The 19,468-nt window shown below is 35.7% G+C and overlaps 1 protein-coding gene across 1 annotated transcript; it reads right to left on the reverse strand.

The window, feature by feature from the left end:
- Positions 1 to 6,767: 6,767 nt before the first annotated feature.
- Positions 6,768 to 12,945, reverse strand: LOC147548453 (uncharacterized). Its single transcript, XM_086666654.1, has 4 exons — positions 12,595 to 12,945; positions 11,614 to 11,708; positions 10,355 to 10,629; positions 6,768 to 7,852 (listed from the first exon to the last, which is right to left on the reverse strand). Exons 1-4 carry the CDS (start codon positions 12,622 to 12,624, stop codon positions 7,041 to 7,043), a joined length of 1,212 nt encoding a protein of 403 aa, XP_086522780.1. The 5' UTR covers positions 12,625 to 12,945; the 3' UTR covers positions 6,768 to 7,040.
- Between the last annotated feature and the right edge of the window lie 6,523 nt (positions 12,946 to 19,468).

A 19,468-nucleotide genomic window follows, 5' to 3' on the forward strand; every position in this document is an offset into this window, starting at 1 on the left:
GGAAATGAATGTCTGGAAAGAGGCAAGTAACTTTTGATTCTGTTATGTCTCTCTGTCTTCCTCCATTTTGATTCTGATTATCAAGTTTATCTTCGGTGCGAAGTCTAAAGCGATCTTTCATTTCATCAAACTTCGAAGTGATTATCAGTTTGATTCTGTACTTGATTAGGTAATCCTCCATGATCTGCTACGAAATCTCTAACGAGATTTTCCAGACAAATGATTATCAGTATGTTTTCTCAAATGAGGCGAAATCCAGAAGGATATATCATTTCATCAAACTTCAAAGTATTATAAAGTCCATATTCAGTATCTTCATTTGATGAATGGTTTGGCAGGAAAATGAATGACTGGAGAGAGGCAAGTAACTTTTGATTACAATATGTCTCTCTGTCTTCCTCCATTTTGATTCTAGTTATCAGTTGATTTTTGGTGTGAAGTCCAAAACGATCTATCATTTCATCAAACTCCAAAGTGATTATCAGTTTGATTCTTTACTTAAATTAGGTAATCCTCCATGATCTGCTACGAAATGTCTAACGAGATTTTCCAGATAATTGATTATCAATATGTTTTCTCCACTGAGGCGAAATCCAGAAGGATCTATCATTTAATCAAACTTCAAAGTATTATAAAGGCCATATTCACTATTTTCATCGGATGAATGCTCTGGCAGAAAACTGGAAAGAGGCAAGTAAATTTTGATTCTGTTCTATCTCTCTGTCTTCCTTCATTTTGATTCTGATTATCAATTTTTTCGGTGTGAAATCTACAGTGATCTATCATTTCATCAAACTAGTGTTGTTAAGGCTATATTCACTATCTGGATGTAGTCACATCAAACTTCTATATCTCTGTTCTTTTTTGTTGTCGATGAGGATGGGCGAGTGAACGGTACCGCAAAGACACTCTGATATCCAAGACAGTTTCCTGTTGCAGGTTGTAACTCAATGAGAGTTCAACGGTTAAAGGTCGCATCCCTTTTAGGACAAATCTGTGTCATTTTATAGGTTTGCATGGAGGTGGTGAATCGTTGGCTCAATGAGGGTCACGCGGCAAAGTCGTTAATAAAATCTTTCTTATCATAGTTGGTATTATAATATCTTTCTCAATTGGCAAGCGAATGTTCGGTGCTATTTAGTCTTCTGCGTAACCCTCGGGTATAATAGAGATCAAGTGCCAAACTGAGATCAAGTGCCAAACTTGTGTCAGCAGATTCGGGAGATAGCTTTTAATTTCAGCCTTGTTTTGAAGTCTGAAAAGAACAAACTTTATTCCGCCCATATATCTGAACTTCATTATTTTGATAAAGAAAAAAACTTCTGAAATTTGAATTCGTACCCCATTTAGATTTCAAAATTTACAATTATTAAGCACAACCTAAATTCCATACAAAATTCTACCTACCAGTTTCAGAGTTTTATAACAACTTCTAAGCATGGAAGGGGAAACAACATTGTCAAGCATTATTTATTTGAGATAAGAAAAAGATTTACTATCCTACAAACTTAAACGGTTTTCTTCAAAATGTGAAAGATTTTGAAGCGATCATAGTTAGTTTAACACCCTCTTTCGAAGACAAGGTGCACAAAATTGGACCCTTATCTGTAATACCTCTTATTTCATGTCGAAATCATAATGAATTCACCTAATTCAACGAACTCAGCTTCGCCATCAATCGTCTTCTCAAAATTCATCACAAGCAGTAAACATCTCAAATTTTATGTCTTCTTATCTTGATAAAACAATTGAGAGATCAAATTGAGATGATTTGGATGACTAATGATCTAATAAGATATGTTGACAAAATATACAACAAAAGTAATTTAATTAATGGTCTTGATGGAAAGGAAGTTGTAAATCCTGCGTATTTGGATATGGAGAATGATGGGCCTAAAAGGTTACCCTAAAAGGTCTCCACCCACAAGTATAAGGGTGTCAAGTAGTAACCCGGTAAGACAGGGGTCGATCCACAGAGATAGGAAGATAACTCGAATATCGAGAGAGTCAAGTCCACCGGTCTAGGTGTCACTGACTAACTTAGACTAAAAAGGAAAGATAATGATTGGGGTTTTTGGATTGATTTTAAATAAATAAATAACCTAAACTAAGTGAGAAGTGGGAGAGTTTCGGAAAGTAAACAAGATGCATTACTCCATAAAGCGAAAATTTCTGCCTAGCTAAAGACGAGAATCATTGAAGACTTGCACTTTTGTTGTAAGAGAAAATTTCAGCCTAGGTAACAGAGCTTCATATTATGCCCCATAGAGCTCTTTTATCACGAAGTAAACACGATGCATTATTCCTTCGTTGCTTCTTTTAAAGCAAATATGTATTTTATCAGCCAATTATCGATTTGGAACTCATCTGCAAAGGTAAAATTAGGCGCTTCTTCCGTTCTTGAAAGGCCTTCTCAGCCTCATTTTTTTATTCGAATTTTGACACTTTTCTCAGTGTTTTGAAGAACGGTAGAGTTTTGTCCTCAATTTGAAAATTGTGATATTGAGGCTAACCTACCTGTCAACCTGTGAACTTCTTTTGGTTTTTTGGAGTAAACATGTTTATTAGAGTTGCTACTTTTGCTGGATTTGTATTAATGCCTCTCTAGCTGACCATGAATCCTATAAACTTTACCGACGTGACTCCAAGTGAACACTTATTTGGGTTAAGCTTCACGTTGTAAGATTGTAACCGGTCAAAAGCCATTTTGAGGTTAGGGAGGAGTTCTTCCCTTATTCTGTTTTTTACTATCATGTCGTCAACGTAACATTCTACAAATCTCCCTATTTCTTCTTGAATAATCTTGGTGGCCAAACGTTGGTAAGTTTCTCCTGTGTTCTTCAAGGCGAATAACATTTGCTGGCAGCAGTACAATCTCTGTCAGTCCAAAAGACCGCATGCTCCTCATCTGCTGGATGCATGGCTATATGGTGATATCCGACAAAGGCGTTCATAAACTGAGCATAGCTTGATCAGATGTCGAATCTACTAATTGGTCAATTAAAGGCAAAGGAAAGTTATCCTTAGGGCACGCTTTATTTCGAATTGTATAGTCGACACACATCCTCCATGTGTGTTGTTCTTTTGAAGGACCAATACTACATTGGCCAACCATTCTGGGTAATGAGTCTCTCTTATAACTCCTGGGGCCATGAATTTTCACCTGGTTGGCGATCTCTGCTTGTTTCTTGGGAGCGAAATTTATCTTTTTTTATTTGATTACTTTGTGATTTATCTCTAAATTTAGTTGATGAGAGAGGATAGATGCATCTATGTCCGACACCTCATCTGCACTGAAGGTGAACGCGTGTCTATAGCCCTTGAAAATTCGATTACAAAACTCTCGTTTTTCCTTAGTCAAGGGGCTCCCAATATGAGTAACTTCTGCGCTAGATTCCCCAATTAGAATTGATACTGTCAGGCCGACTAAGGTATCGATTTCAGGTAACACCTCAACGTCTATGTCCCCGTGTGATCTCAGTTCTGTACTTTCTGCTTCTGAACTCTGCTCGAACTCTTTGATTACTGTATCCTCACTGACCATCATTGGCACAACAAAATGGTTACTTAGAAGGCTGAGATTCTAATGGAGCCAAATGGATGAGTTTCACAACATGAGGCCCATTTATAAGGGAACAACCCACCACGGTACGAGAACCTCCTATCTTTTTTCCCGCGGTCCACCTTTCCTTTTTGTAGAACGCCAAACAAATTACCCGCCAAAATGTGACCCTAGAAAATTCACTTCCAAATCTTGAAAAATTTAATCCCCATAATAGCTTGAAACATGAAAACTTTAAATCTCCCACCCAAAATTATACCTCTATTATAAATACCTCTCTCCCTTCTTCTTCATCTCATCTCTCTCCCTCTCTCTCTCTCTCTCTCTCTCTCTAAAATGGAGTCAATCTCTCATACTGAAAACAACAATAAAGAGAATATCATACAAGTTTCTGCAAATCAAACTAGTCCAGTGGGTATTACTTCAATCTCAAGATCTTCCATCAAAATCAAGAAGAAAGGAAACAGAAAGCCCCTTGAAGACATTACTAATCTCTTCTTCCACCAACCCTATACCCAATCTGCAGAAAATTCAGTGGTGCCAAGAAATAATAATCTAAGCCATCTTCTTTCCTTATCTGAGTTGGTACCTCAAACAAATACAAATCTACCCAAGTTGAGAAAATCAGTGAATGGGTTCGATTCAAATCAGACAACCCATTGGAGATCCCTAAGAAAAGATTTCAGATAGTTTTATGTGTCATTGGTTTCTATTGTTCATTGATTGATGAAGTTGATACAAATCATAGAAGATATAGATTGGGAATGGGATTTAATATTTGAAGATTTAGATGAAATTTATTACAATGGATATTGAATGAGTTAAAATTCACACAAATGAAAAAAAAAAAATTGTTACTATATATATTTTGTTTTACTTTGGATTCTGACTTTTTATTTGTATCAGTGGATTCTTCACATACCTATAGTTAATTTGTATTTTGGTTCCCTAAACATTATGGGTTTAAGCCCTAGAGCAAATGAGCCTTAGAAGTTTAATTGTTCAGTAGGGGGGACTCCCAGGGCATACTCCCTGGTGTCCTCCCCCTCACAGGACAAGGTCATTTTGATCTTTTCACAGTTTTTGTCAGACTGAAAAGACTAAAATACTCTTGTCCTGTGAGGGCGAGTATACCAGGAAGGCAGGAAGTATGCCTGAGGGAGTCCCCAGACTGAAAAGACTAAAATACCTTGTCCTGTGAGGGGGAGTATACCAGGAAGTATGCCTGAGGGATTCCCCAAATTATTTTTCTTTATATATATTGTTTTCACTATGAAAGTATATTGATCTCAGTTTAGGGCTACATAAAAGTCGAAGACATTAAAACAAGATTTGGTTGCGTTTTTTTCCTCTTCTAATTGTTTGATTTTGACTTGTCTAAATTTGGATCATCTGACTCAAATGGATTGATAATCAAACCAAATTAGTCATTTAGATGCGATGAACATCTACGTGGCTTTACATTAGAGTTTTTCATTTTCTGTTATTATGGAGTTACCTCTGTATTTTTGACTATCAAATAAACTTGTTTACTCTTTTAAATTTTGGTGAGTCCTATTTAGGATTATAATCACCTATTGATTTTCGTAAAGAGTTCCACTCTTGCTATCATTGATGATATTGTGCCTCAGGCTCCTATAACAGTTGAAGGTATTGAGTATTGACATCGGGCGAGGGTTCTAACAAGGAACCCTTGTCAAATCCAAGGAACCCTTGTCAAATCCAAGGAACCATCTGCCCATACAACCCAACTTCCAGATATGGATAGAGAAATGTACAAAACATCTGAATTGGGACCCAATTTAGATTTCAAATTTTAAAATATTAAAAAACAAGGTTTTTGGTATAGGAAGAGCACTATTTAGTAAAGGCAGTGCGTTAGAAATGTCAATTTATGTATTTGCTCTTCCTTTACTAAATTAGTTTAAGGAGGGCGTTATAAGGATCACTTAATAAATAGTGCCAAAATAGAAGGACTTAGATAAAAATTAATAATAAATCTAATATTTTATTCACTTGTAGTTTCTCTCACGTAAACGACCAAAACCCTAATATCGTCACTACTATCAACATCACCATTTCTATTAAAAAACTTGCAAAATTTATCATCACTATAGTCTTAGTTTCGAGCTTTTAACGATGCCTCAAGATCTCATGAATGAGGAATCACCGTTAATGAAGGAGGCAACCTACATCAAGAAAGAAGATTCCTTTAACTTAAACGTAGACATCGACTTAAACGAAACCATCGACTTAAACAAGGGCATCGACTTAAACGAAGTTATCGACTTAAACAAAGACATTTATAATTAAGATAATATGTCTCAGGTAAAGAAATATCATTTTCTGGTCTTCCTCTATGGTTGAACAAACGTTTTAGGGTTTTAGGTCATTTTTTTTCATAAAGAATTTTCGGTTGGATCGACTGAAAAAGACAACAAATTTCGGTAGGGTCAGCTGAAAAGGACAACAAATTTCGGTCATAATGGCTGAAAAAGACGACAAATTTCGGTTGAGTCGATTGAAAAAGATAACAAATTTCGGTCGGTTCCGCTGAAAATAGTAATAAATTTCGGCTGAGATGGCTGAAATTAGTCTGTTTTTTCAACCGCTCTGGCCGAATTTTTTTTAAAATTTTCAGTTGTTATTAATGAATTTTTTTTTAGGCTAAGCGAAATTTCTTTTATGTAAATGTCACTTATATATTTTTCGAGTTACATCCTTGTTTATATTCTTCATTGCAATATTGATACTTGAAATCTTCAAAAGTTACTTTAGTTAGTGTAAAACCCTAAAAATCTATGGAGAAATCAAGCAATAACAAGAATTACAAACTCTCTATAGAGATGAGTATTGTGTTAGTCATCTAGGGTTTAGGTTTCTGTCTCTATATCTCTCTTTTTGATAGAAGCAAACAGATTTAGGGTTTTTTCCCTTTTCAGGATGTTTATCTCTCTTCTCTCTCTTTGATTTGATCGAAGGTTTTAGGTCGAACAAGATTCTCTCTTCTCTCTCGAAGGTTTTTAGTCGAACAAGAGGATACTTTCTTCTCTCTCTTTTGGTCCAAAATAGTTTGATGGGAGGGACCAAAGTATAAATTTGAAATATTTAAAAAAAATGTTTAGCCCTCCCTATTATAAAAAGAGTGCTCTCCCTATCTAATGCACTGCCTTTGCTAAAAAGTGCTCTTCCTATACCAAAACCCAAAAACAAACACAACCTAAATTCCATATAAAATTCTACCTACCAGTTTTAGAGTTTTATAACAACTTCCAAGCAGGTAAGAGAAAACAACATTGTCAGGCATTATTTATTTGAGATAAAGAAAAAGATTTACTATCCTACAAACTTAGAATGGTTTTCTTCAAAATGTGAAAGATTTCGAACCGATCATAGTCAGTTTAACACTCTCATTAAGAGACAAAATTGGACTCTTATCTGTAATACCTCTTGTTTCATGTCGGATATAATACTGTATCTAGCTCCACCTCCGGCGATCTTCTTCTTCATCAACAGGAGTATACCATGCTGGCCTCCTTTTTGGGCTTAACCTGTAATTCAGTAGTATCTCTTCATCAGAGAGCCCTCTGGTTGCCACAAGAACAAGAGTCTTCAGTACAGGAACATCTGACATACTCTCGTCAGAAGCTCTGGATTTAAACCAAAAACTACCAAATCTCTTCATCTTTACTGGTTCATCACTTCCAAACAAGATATTAGGGATATGAGCTCTCATATTTGTCTCAGTTAATGGAAAATCATAGGGACAAACCATCACATTCGGGGTCATCTCTTTCGCTGGGTGATTGGCAAAATGACCCAATGCTAGTGGGTTCCTCCTCTCGAGTATTTCCACCTCACTTTTCCGTCTGCCGGCTTCTAAGGGTTTACTTAGCATTTTCCATATCCGATCAGAACCTTTATCACTACCAAGTGAGAAATTAGGACGATTTTGTGGAATAGTTATTCCATCCCAAACTTCACGAACGTTACCCCCTTCTCCCCAAGGTTGTGCATTGATCACAGCCCCGTCATATCTTGTGATTAAATATGGGTTTTCAGCGTCCACTCTTGGATATCCTGGAATATATCGGTAATAAGCAGGAGAATATATTACACCAGGATAAAAGGCGATTACAGCTCCCACATCAGCTTCCCCACTAATGAATAAACCTCGTCCAGCTTCTTTATGGGATATTTGAGATTGCTTGAGTTCAAGAGTGTAGCCAAAATGATCTTTTAGACTGCGTGAGGCCTCATCACGTGATAATGGCTTCGTTTCGGGCACAACTGTTCTGAAAAACACAAGAAGTCAGGTTTCAAATGCACAGAGTTCTATGGACGAATTCACCTGAAGTAGGGATGTTCGTTGGTTCGGTATCCGGTAATTTGGAATCATCCGTTACCAAACCGCTAATGGTTTGGTTAGTGATTTTTCAAACCGTTACCAAACCGCTCATGGTTTGGTTCGGTTACAAACCAAACCATCATAAGCGGTTTGGATACTACTGGATGCCGAACCATCCATAAAAACAATTTGTTCTCCACGAAAATTAGCGAATCGAGTTACTTTCTTCATACATTGACATATAAAATCAAGACAACACTCCTTAACAATCTGGAGAAACAATCAAACTAACATAATACGTCGAGAAACATTTGAAACATTAAAGATATGTGCATGCCACCGACCGAAATATTATGTAGTAGCTAGAAACATTATCGATACATGAATTGTTTTAATATAATACTAGCTAGTAACATTATATTGTAGTGGTGTTGTTGTATTTGTATCAAAATTATGGAGATATGATAGATATATTTTAGAAAAAAATACTCCCTCCGTCCCAAATTAAGAGTCCACTATTCCTTTTTGGGATGTCCCAAATTAAGAGTCCCATTCCTAATATATCATATAAAATCCCTTACTTTTCCATCAATACCGTTTCTTTAATATTTCCATATATGGTGCATTAATTAAGCTAATTAAGGCATTTGACACTTTCCAATACAAAAATTGATTTTTCCAACCAACAAATTCTTTCTTTTAGATTAATATAGTTACTTTAAATGACTAATGGTCAAATTTCATTGATAATCCTTGAATTACTCTAACAAAAGTTATCAAATAAATAAGGGTAAACTTGGAAGAAGAAAAACTATGAAAATAAGTTGGATTACCAATATGAGACTCTTAATTTGGGACGGAGGGAGTATGTAAATATATAATTATATATATTAATTGAACTTAACTGGTTCGGTTTGGTTTTAATGGTTCCTAAAAATTACATCCACTTACCGAACCAAACCAGTTGGTTTTTGAAAATCTACAACCATACCAAACCACTCGTTGTTTGGTTTGGTTTGAAAACCGACTGGACCGGTTTGGATCGGTTTGGTTTGATTGGTTCGGTCTATTTTTGCACACCCCTAACCTGAAGTGACATTAACATATACCTAAACTGCTAAACCTAGTTACATAGAGAGCACGAAACAGTTCAAACATCACATCAAATGAATCTGGAAATTGGAATTCAGATATGTAATTCAACTCCTAATAAGTGCCAGTACATAGAGAATAAGTCAACAAAACCAACAACAGAGGAAGGCATAAATCAACTCTTTTCCAAGTTTTGTATGTTTACTTAGTTATGACTAACGACTAGATGAGCTTTCATATGATGATATGAATATCTTAGTGAATAGCATGTGATTTTCATGTTTTTGTTGGTGTTCCTAAGCACCGATTATCGCCAAGATTGCTAGCCTTGTAAACACCTATTCACTAATACAATTAATTAAAATCTTAAAAAGAATATCTTTTTGGGCTCAGAATAGAAAAGGTTTCGAACTGCATTGTATCTTATTCAGGTAAATATACTTTCTGGGTGTATGCGTGGAAAGGGAAGGTAGTCCCACACACACGATATACCCTCAGTCTGCTTAACCAAGTTCCAGCGTTATAGATACAAAACAGAAGAAAATTACATTCTAAGATTCTCAAATGCAGGACGATATTCTCCTTTGTCGGCACTCGGCAAACAAGCTAATCCACAGCTTGCATATGGTGACAGCCGCCATTAAGGTACACAGTACTAACATCTAAGGAGGTAAACAATGTGGAGTGGGTTCAGGTTTTTGCCCTAATCCCCGTCCCATCTCCTTACAATGCGGGGCCGGAAAATCCCCTATAGAGTGCAGGGAGAGATCATATTACGAATTTCACGTTTTAGCAAATTCGTACAAAAGAAGCATGAAAGACATTTGAAGAACACTAAAAGAGTCTTCATATACACTAAGTCACATAAAGTAGCAGAATGACCATCTACATCATTTATATATGCCTACACGATCAATCCTACATGTGACAAAGTTATATACATAGTAAAGAAGGTAAGAAGTCTGGTTCATATCAAGCCTCAACCTATTAGGGTGGGTCTTGTAAAGGGGTCCTTCCCCACAGGTTAAATTTCCATTCTACTAAAAATGCATTGGTAGTAACTAAAATAATTAAATAACTGCTTTGCATATTTTTATGTCAAAAAACTAGACATGCTAGATAAAATTGAATTAAAAGCTCACTATCTTTGTGATAGAGAGCTCTTTCTTTGGAACTTGTGAGTTGTGATAGAGACCTCTTTTTAATTTCAGATGCCTCAGGTGTTCAACATTGAACAACAAATACCAGATATTCCAAACCGTCGAAGGTATTTTTCACTTATTATCTTAAATATGCATGTCTAAAATCTAACTATCTTCCGGAAGAATTTCAAAATTAGATAAGAAACTTACCAGGTTGATTAGTAGGAGATCCTCCTCCAGCAACGGCAAAACTTAGGCCACTACGACGAGGAGCTCCATTTGTCTCTGGTGAAGAATTAAGTGGCTCATGTGTGCTCTTGGGGCTGGGACGAAGAATATCATCCATTGATGTGCAGAAGTTCCCAATGTGATAGTGGATGTTTTCTTGAACTTGTTTCTGCTGATCAGCAAGGGAAGCTTTGCCGGCCAGTTCAATAATCGCCTCTGCATCTTTGTCATCTGCATTCTTTCCCAGTCGGTTATAGCTGAAAATGTACAAGAACCACAAGGACAAACAGAAATTCATCATGCTGAAATTAAATCATGACATGCTAGTTATGGACCTTTTGGGGGATAAGCTTGTAGGTCCAAATAAAGGTTATTAATGGACCTGAAACATCTTGCTTTGAGACAAGTACATAATGGATGATGAAACTGGAGTGAGTTCTAAGACTCCTCGCAACTCTTATTTATAATACCGAGGATGTTACAAGGATTTTAAAGGGAAAAGATAAGCATAAAAGGAACATGAAAGGAATCCTACTCTAGGATATATTTGTTTCAACTTTGGAGTCAGATTCCTTTTCCTCTGGGTTTCCTTCTTCCACAAAATGGTGAAAGCATAATTTTAATGCATTTATTTTTCTATTAGAAAAAGGGAAAGAAGTGCCTTTTCTTTATCGTGAGTAAAAATGTTTTTTTTACTATGAATACAGCAATATGCCTTCATATTAGTATCCGCAAAGAAGTAGAATTTACATGTTATGTGTTAACCGCATCCAAGCTGTCACATACAAGCTCGAAAGATATGGTTGATCAGGAAGTGGCTGCAAGTTTAGTCTACCTATGTAGTGGGACAGTTTAGAGCACGTGAATGCAATAAGACCCAAATTTAAACAGTATGCAAAGAGATCCTAAACACATTCATAAAATAACAACTTATTTACCCTGCTCAATGATTCCCTGTATAGACCTTTTGTTTTATAGATTTAGTTTCTTGATTTCTTATTCGTGTACATTCTTTCCCATTGGGCCTATTTATAAATCTTGCTTATAGAAATGACAAACCAAATAAAAGAAAGAAGACAAGAAAAATGTGTCGTTATCTAGTCAATCAATTCTTGGCATCAATGTCAAATATATTATCCCATTTAGACTTCACAGCATGCAAGGAATACCCACTGATTCATGTGTGGTAAGAAAATCAGTAGCAAGTAAAGCTGTAAAATAGCAAGTAAATGAGAGTCAACCTAGTATAAAGGAAGAGTCTATTCACATCTGCTTCAAATTGCAGCTGCCTCGGGTCCCTGGCAAAAGTTGGACTTTTGGCGAGAGTCTTCACACCCTGGAGGCATTGGGCACACAAAATCAACAAGAAGGAAGGTAAGTGAATTTGTCAATACTAAATTTTGTAGCTTGGTGTTTAGCCAATACATTGCAGCGATACAATAACTTTATATTTTGACCCCAATAAACAAAAAACAAACTACAAAGCACACTAATGCAGATCTAGAAAGATCAAATAAATATATAGCAGAAAATTCTTGTTATATTAAAAAAATCATTTTCGGGTCGTAACCCATTTAAACAAGTAAATTAGGGAGCATTATTGCAGAGTACGTTTGAGATTCTATTGTCAATAGAGGAAAAGTTTATGTAGCATCAGTTCGGTTCTTCTGAGACATTCTTGGCTTATTGTATGTCCTATGTTCTAGGCTTGTCGACAATCAGCAATTTGAAATGTAGGATGTGATTATAATACAATCCGTAAAAGAACCTAACTCAATATCACGGTATTCATCGTTAGTCCTCCCTTACAATTTATTCGAGTAAATGAATGATCATATGGTAAAGCTTTTTCTCAAAAATCACTAAAGAAATGTTCATTTATCTTAAAAAAAATGAAGATTCATCTGCCAGCATGAGTCATAAGTAGTTATGTGATGAGTCAGAATAGTTTCAATACAAGTATTACATTGAGATTTCAACCAATATCAAAACTCTAAAATGTCCCTAATTTCCCATTATAAATGGGAATGTTCTTAATCAGTACTATGCTTCAAAAGAAAACCCTATTTTGTTATAGAGAAGAGAGTTAATTTCTCAAGATGATATGATATCTACACGAAAAACCCTAGCTTAGACATAAGACAAGTAAATAGAAAAATCAAAATTGAAGAGTACTAAGTAGTGAAAATTGTGGATGGGGAAATACTTGTTATTGTTGTTACCTCTTGAAATTTCCGGAATAGAAATGCCATGAAAACAATCCGACAAGGATCTCTCTCTCTCTCTCTCTATCTTTCCTCTTCTCTCTCACTCACCCTGTCTCTTCTACCAGGGTGCTAGGGCAGCAGGGCTAGAAGAAATGGATCTTGAATGACTAACTTTCTATGACCATCTGGTTCGGTTGACCTATCCTCTGTACCACTCACACAGACCCAATATGGCCTATGTCCGACGGGCTCCCTTCCAATGTTTGCATATGGCCATATGCCAGTGCTTTACTAACATGAAAATTTTCCACTGGACGAAATTTTGAGTGGAATTATAATTTTTGGGTTCTTAGTCCAAAAATCTACACCTAAACATAAATTTAGTCTACCCTAATATTAATATAGAATTTTAAGAAAAAATAATAATTATAATGGATATTTAGTCCAAATTGATCAATCTCTATAGAAAAAACAGATATCTATCATTTCTATTTAATCATAATACCCATTATAACCTTTTATATAGGAAAAAAATCCACTTTTGAAGACCAATCCCCAAAATTCTATTTCTTTCTTTTTTCTCGAATTTTTTCGATTGATGTCAAACTTACTATCTGTTTCGCAATATACACGTTATTTAGTATCAATTACGTATATTTCCACAACAAAACATATTTAGTATAGTTGAAGTATGTCTAGATGTCAAAGTTACAGTGTTTTTCTGTTTATTGATTCTTGTGTTGTTTCATAAATAACGTGTTATTTATTGTTAAAGTTTCATACTTTATTTCATTTTTTTTTTTGTGTCAAACATAACACATTATGTATCAACAATGTTTCTTTCAAAAGGGAAAAGGACCAAAATCCTCTTTTCTGGGAAGATTGAAACTTAATCCCTTTTTGAATTTTATTTTGGACCTAAAACCCGTGGACCCTTTTATTTGTCGTTTTTTTTTTCAAAGTGGTCTCTTTTGAGGATTTATCTAAAAGCATCTCCAATACAACACCCATTTTTAAAAATTTTGAATGCCACTTATGATTTTCGGAGTTGTTTTTTCAAAAACTTTTTTTATTACAAAATTTAATTTGGATCTTTAGGATTATGTGACTGTAGTTGAATAGAGGTATCTGAAGAGAGCACCTTATAAATAGAATATTTTTTTTTTTGAATATACTAGTTGTCCAATTCATCATGTTTTAAATTTAGACGAATAGAAATCAAGTCTTCGTATATCCCCAAAATAACTAAAAGGTTCTTTACAATTATCATGTCACATAAGAAACCACAAATACAACTTTAAAAATTGTCATTAGAGACGTAAAAAAATTGAAGAATCTCTATTTTGACACATAGAAATAAAAATCTCAATTGAAATTTGACACATAAGAAAATCAAACCACCTCTAAAAGAAACTCAAACTGATAATTGAGAACATCAACTTTCTAAATGTCATTGAAAAAGGATTTAAGTGACACACAAAAGAAAATTTCAACTCAGCACCAACTGATTACATCATCTTCGAGTGTGGCAATTAGAATATAAAGTTGTGGGTAAAGGGTGTCACCCGTGCGGTGGCACAGGACTCACCTTTACCCAGGTTTCCATTCTATGATCATGTGGTAAAAAAAAGGTAAGATATGCAACTAGTAACTTTAACTCAGCAAATTAGCTTTGTACTTTCTTGAAAAAAAAGAAAAAACTAGCTTTGTACACGTGGGACAGGTGGGTAAAGAAAGGAAAAAAATTTAATTAGTTTCTTCTTTTTGACGGTACTATGTTGATGAAGAATTGCAAAGACATTTGAAAAGATCAAACTTAGGGAATGACAATCCTATTAAGAGGACTCGGGCAGGGATGCCCGTTAAGCCCGTATTTATTTATCCTTTGCTCCGAAACTTTAACTAGTCTAGTTAATCAAGCAGAATCAACGAGTCTTTATAATGGATTAAGAGTCAACAGGTATGCACCAAGTGTAAGTCATCTTATGTTTGCAAATGAGTTATTCCTCTTTGGCCAGGCATTAGAGGCTAATATAAATCAACTCAAAGGAATTTTGGATTATTATGCGGCGTTCTCTGGGCAACAAATTAATTATCATAAGTCGTCTATTCAGTTCAGTCGTAATTGTAACGCGGAAAGGAAAGAGTTGATCATGTAGACAATAGGGGTGAAAGAAATGGAGTTGAATGACAAATACTTGGTAAATTATTTACTAAAGTCGAAGTATTTGTGCAACTCTTATGAGTTCTTAGTGCAAAAAGTATCTGCTAAATTATCAGGATGGAAACGGAATTTGTTGTCTCATGCCGGAAGAACAGTACTTCTCAAAAATGAACTAGCCACAATACCGGTTTTTTACCTCTTTACTAATCTGGTTCCGAAAAAAGTATTAAATGAGATTGAACGTTATCAACGAAATTTCTGGTGGGGACGACATTAATAAAAAAAATGTGCATTACATGGGATAGAAAAAATTAGAAAGAGAGATCAAACAAGGTGGGCTAGGCATCAGGAATATGCAGCTAGTAAACATGGCTTTGGTAGGAAAACTTGTTTGGCGTTTCCAAAATGAAAAAGAAGCTTTATGGGTTCGTGTTTTGACTGCTAAGTATCTCAAACATGAAGAGTAAAGACTCGTCAACATCAACATAAAAGAGTATGCTTGCAATGCGATCTGCAATCGAGGTAGGGAGATGTTACACAGTGGGTAATGGAGCGAAGATTCGAATATGGGAAGACCCATGGGAACCTTCTCTTAGAGGTTTTCGACCAGGGGAGAAGAAGGAATTACAACAAACTTACTGCCTTATCGAGTGCAGGAATTAATTGAACTGGACGGTAAAAGATGGAAGACAGACCTCATTGATGAAGTATTCAATAAGCTCTCGGTAAAGGAAATTCTGAAAATCCCACTGGAAATCTGACTAATGAAGACAAGATCATTTGGACTCACACAGAAAAAGGTGAGTTTACATCTAAGTCTCTAGATCGATCTCTAAAAAATGCAACACCGTCGAGTTCTTACTCGACCGATCCCAATTCAAGCGACTTCGATTGACAGAAATTTTGGAAAAATGTTGACATTGCTCCACGAGTGCAAATGTTTATTTGGCGGTTATTGAATGATGCTATCCTAACTAAGGTCAGAACTTTAAGATTCAATAAAATTGAGTCGAAGATATGTTCATTGTGTAATGATAAGGAGGAAGATGCGAACCACTTATTCAACGATTGCCAATTTGCAAAAGAAGTCTGGTTTCGCTTTCCACTTGGCGTCTGGAAATTCTGAAAATCCCACTGGGAAATCTGACTAATGAAGACAAGATCATTTGGACTCACACAGAAAAAGGTGAGTTTACATCTAAGTCTCTAGATCGATCTCTAAAAAATGCAACACCGTCGAGTTCTTACTCGACCGATCCCAATTCAAGCGACTTCGATTGACAGAAATTTTGGAAAAATGTTGACATTGCTCCTCGAGTGCAAATGTTTATTTGGCGGTTATTGAATGATGCTATCCTAACTAAGGTCAGAGCTTTAAGATTCAATAAAATTGAGTCGAAGATATGTTCATTGTGTAATGATAAGGAAGAAGATGCGAACCACTTATTCAACGATTGCCAATTTGCAAAAGAAGTCTGGTTTCGCTTTCCACTAGGCGTCTGGATCAATCCATCACAACACAATTTTTGAAATACTTAGAAGATGGGTCACAACAAAGGCTGATGATGACGGATTTCATATGAGTTGCTATATACTCTGGTATATGTGGAAGGCGAGGAATAAATTGGTATTTGAAAACACTAAACTTGATAGTATGAAAGTTATAAGCGATGCTACTACCATGTGGTCAAATTTCAAAGACAAAGGTAATTCACATGATAGTCAAACAGGGAGTCCAATCCAAGATCAACATCAAGTTACCACCTGGTTACCTCTCCCTCCAGGGTATCACAAGATAAATGTTGATGGGGCGTTCAAAAATGGCAAAGGCGCTTCGACTGCAAAAGTCAGAAACACTAATGGGGAGTTCTTGGCAACGAGTTCCGACTATTTTATTGTTGAAAATCCGATTATTACAGAAGCAATTGCAGTTCTTTTGGGTGTGAAACTAGCAATCAAATTAAATCTTAACAAAGTGATTATCTAAGGAGATGCAATCACAGTTATTCGGGCTTGCAATACGAATGATGGCCACATCCCATGGAGAATTAGGAATGTTATATCAAAGATCATGAATGAAAAGGAAAGGTTGGAGATGGTTGAATTCCGATACACCTTGCGCACAACAAACAAAGTTGCGCATACACTAGTCTCTGAAGCATTGGAACTCAATATTTGTAAACAATGGGGTTGTCATGAAACACCGCCTAACATTGTTAGTATATTACTTTCCGAACAGAACCATAATGTAACCTCAAGTTTATTTGAATAAATTAAGGCGTGAACCTCTTTCATCAAAAAAAAAAATACAATCCTATTAAATAGGCTATTAGGCTTTTAAGATTTTTGACTTCCTATCTCTAACTCTCTCACTCTCCAATCCAAATTCGTATTTATAAATAAATAATATCTTCTAATTTCTATTTCAAATGTCAGACTTCGTTTTTTTCACTTTCTTTTTTTATTACCCTTTTCTCTTCTACTACCCAGTTACAATCTTTACCAATTCTAAATTTGCAAAGTTCACTGTATAGAGAGAAACTAGAGGAAGACAACATCATTTCCAAGATTTTCAACCTCTCGATAATGTTTCCTACTCATTTTGTTCCATAATTTTTTTGTGTCTACTAAATTTCTGTTATTTATTATTTACTTATCTAAAATTATCTCAACTTTTTTCACACAATAAACAACATATATTATGTTTCGTTGACAAATGAGTCGTAATTTATAATATTCTCCATATACAGTTAAGATGGCACCAAAGAAACAAAAATCAGGGTATTCGAAACGAAAGTGAATTTTTGGACCAGATTGATTACGAAGATTTAATTGATGATTTTGCTTCAAAAAAGATGCAAGGAGAAAAACTTTTAAGTGAAAATTGTTTCAGAAAATCACATAAAATGCAAAGATTGTAGTGTTTTTTGTTCATTTTCTATTAGTTTTTGTTTTTTAGTTCAATATATATTGGGTATAGACGAATTATACGTTTAATACCATTTTTGCCTGTTATTTAATGAGATTTTCTTGGTTTTATTTATTGTATAAGGGCCCTCTTTAAAATTTGGCACAGGACCCTCATAATCTCAGCCACACCCCTGCTAGAATATTAATGAAATGAATCTGAAAATCAGTTGAACCAGTAAATTTCATACCACTTACCTAACAACTCGTGAGCAAAAAGATGAAGAAAGCGAACACTTAAATTTCCTAAGAAAGCATGACTAATATGCAAAGCAAAACCTACCGAAGAGTTTAAGGTAAAGATACCTCGCATGATTATGTAAAAAAAGGGTCCATGTCACGCAAAATCCTAAAATACAAAATTGAAGTGAAACACCTAGTAAAGAGGGTCGCCTATTATAATTAAGTGCTGAGACTCAGTTAAGGTAGCAAAATAACGCAAATAAATTGCGGTTAACAGAGAGTATGAAATATACACAAGTCGAGGAAAATGGCAAAAGAATTAGAAAAGAACATGGAGGTAATTATCAAACCGAAAGACATGAGAGGAGGCTGAGCTTGTGAGCGAACAAAGGGCAGACAACCGAAACTGAACAAAACGTCGACATACAAATATGATGGGGTCATGCTGAACAACAAAAATCGAAAAAGTTGGATGACCAACTAATGTGAAACAAAAGTGGAGCAGACATAGCAGCCCACCAAGGCCGAAGGCATATGCACAACCGAATAGAAACATAATTGGACCCTTGTGTTTAGGGCCCAGGAATAAAGAAACCGAAAGGGGTACATATGAAATAACTAAACAAACACGTATATTAACAATAGTTGACTTATAGAGATATGGGTTAATTCTGTTTTGGCCCCTGATTTGTGACCAACTCGCCGTTTTGGCCCCAATAAGTGTCCGACAGTTCGTTTTGGCCCACAAAATTTCTTAATTGGCCCCAAATTTTTTCCACCCTCCCAGTTCTACCCCATGGCATTTTTGTAATATATTTATTTTCTTTTACTTTGTCCACTTCATCTAACAGTTACCACATCACCTCAGTCCACCTCACCCTTCTTCTCCGGCGAAAGGTTGCCGGCCGGAATAAAAAATTCTGGCCGGCCACCTTTAACAAAAAAAAAAATTCTATTTTCTCTCTCTTCTTCCTCCTCTTTTCTCTCTCTTCTTCCTCCTCTTTTCTCTCTCTTCTTCCTCCTTTCTCTCTCCTCTTCATCCTTTCTCTCATATCTTTTCTCTCTCCCTCTCTATATTCTCTGTTCCGGCGATGGATACCCTTATCCTTCGCGGGAACAGAGAACATAGAGAGGGGGAGAGAGAGAAGATGAGAGAGAAAAGAGGAAGAGCAGAGAGAAAGGAGGAAGAAGACAAAGTAAATAGATTTTTTTTTTTTTTTGTTAATGGTGGCCGACCGGAATTTTATTCCGGCCGGCAACCTTTCACCGGAGAAGAAGGGTGAGGTGGAGAGGAGGTGGTGTGATGGAGGAGAGATAAGGTGAAGTGGATGATAAAGAAAGGTGTGATGTGTTTTTTTTTTTAACCTTTTTTCAGAAAAAATTCTATTTTGGCCCCGAGGATAATTTCATCAAAAATTTGGCCCTTGGAGCCAAAACGAACTATCGGACACTTATTGGGGCCCAAACGGCGAGTTGGTCACAAATCGGGGGCCAAAACGGAATTAACCCTAAAGATATATATGAAATAACTAAACAAACACATAACACAATATGATCGCTGACACTTGAGCTATG

Source organism: Eschscholzia californica, unplaced genomic scaffold (assembly GCF_041429995.1).
Source record: "Eschscholzia californica isolate CP2 unplaced genomic scaffold, dmEscCali1.0.p SCAF_3, whole genome shotgun sequence".
Classification (NCBI taxonomy): domain Eukaryota; kingdom Viridiplantae; phylum Streptophyta; class Magnoliopsida; order Ranunculales; family Papaveraceae; genus Eschscholzia; species Eschscholzia californica.

What these genes read in the sequence shown, in the direction of transcription:
- LOC147548453 (XM_086666654.1), bottom strand. Translation starts at nt 12,624, where the DNA reads ATGGCATTTCTATTCCGGAAATTTCAAGAG. An exon ending in AGACTCTTCCTTTATACTAG is followed by an intron (nt 10,630 to 11,613) that starts GTTGACTCTCAT and finishes GTACATTTTCAG; the next exon opens with CTATAACCGACTGGGAAAGA. An exon ending in ATCTCCTACTAATCAACCTG is followed by an intron (nt 7,853 to 10,354) that starts GTAAGTTTCTTA and finishes TTTTCAGAACAG; the next exon opens with TTGTGCCCGAAACGAAGCCA.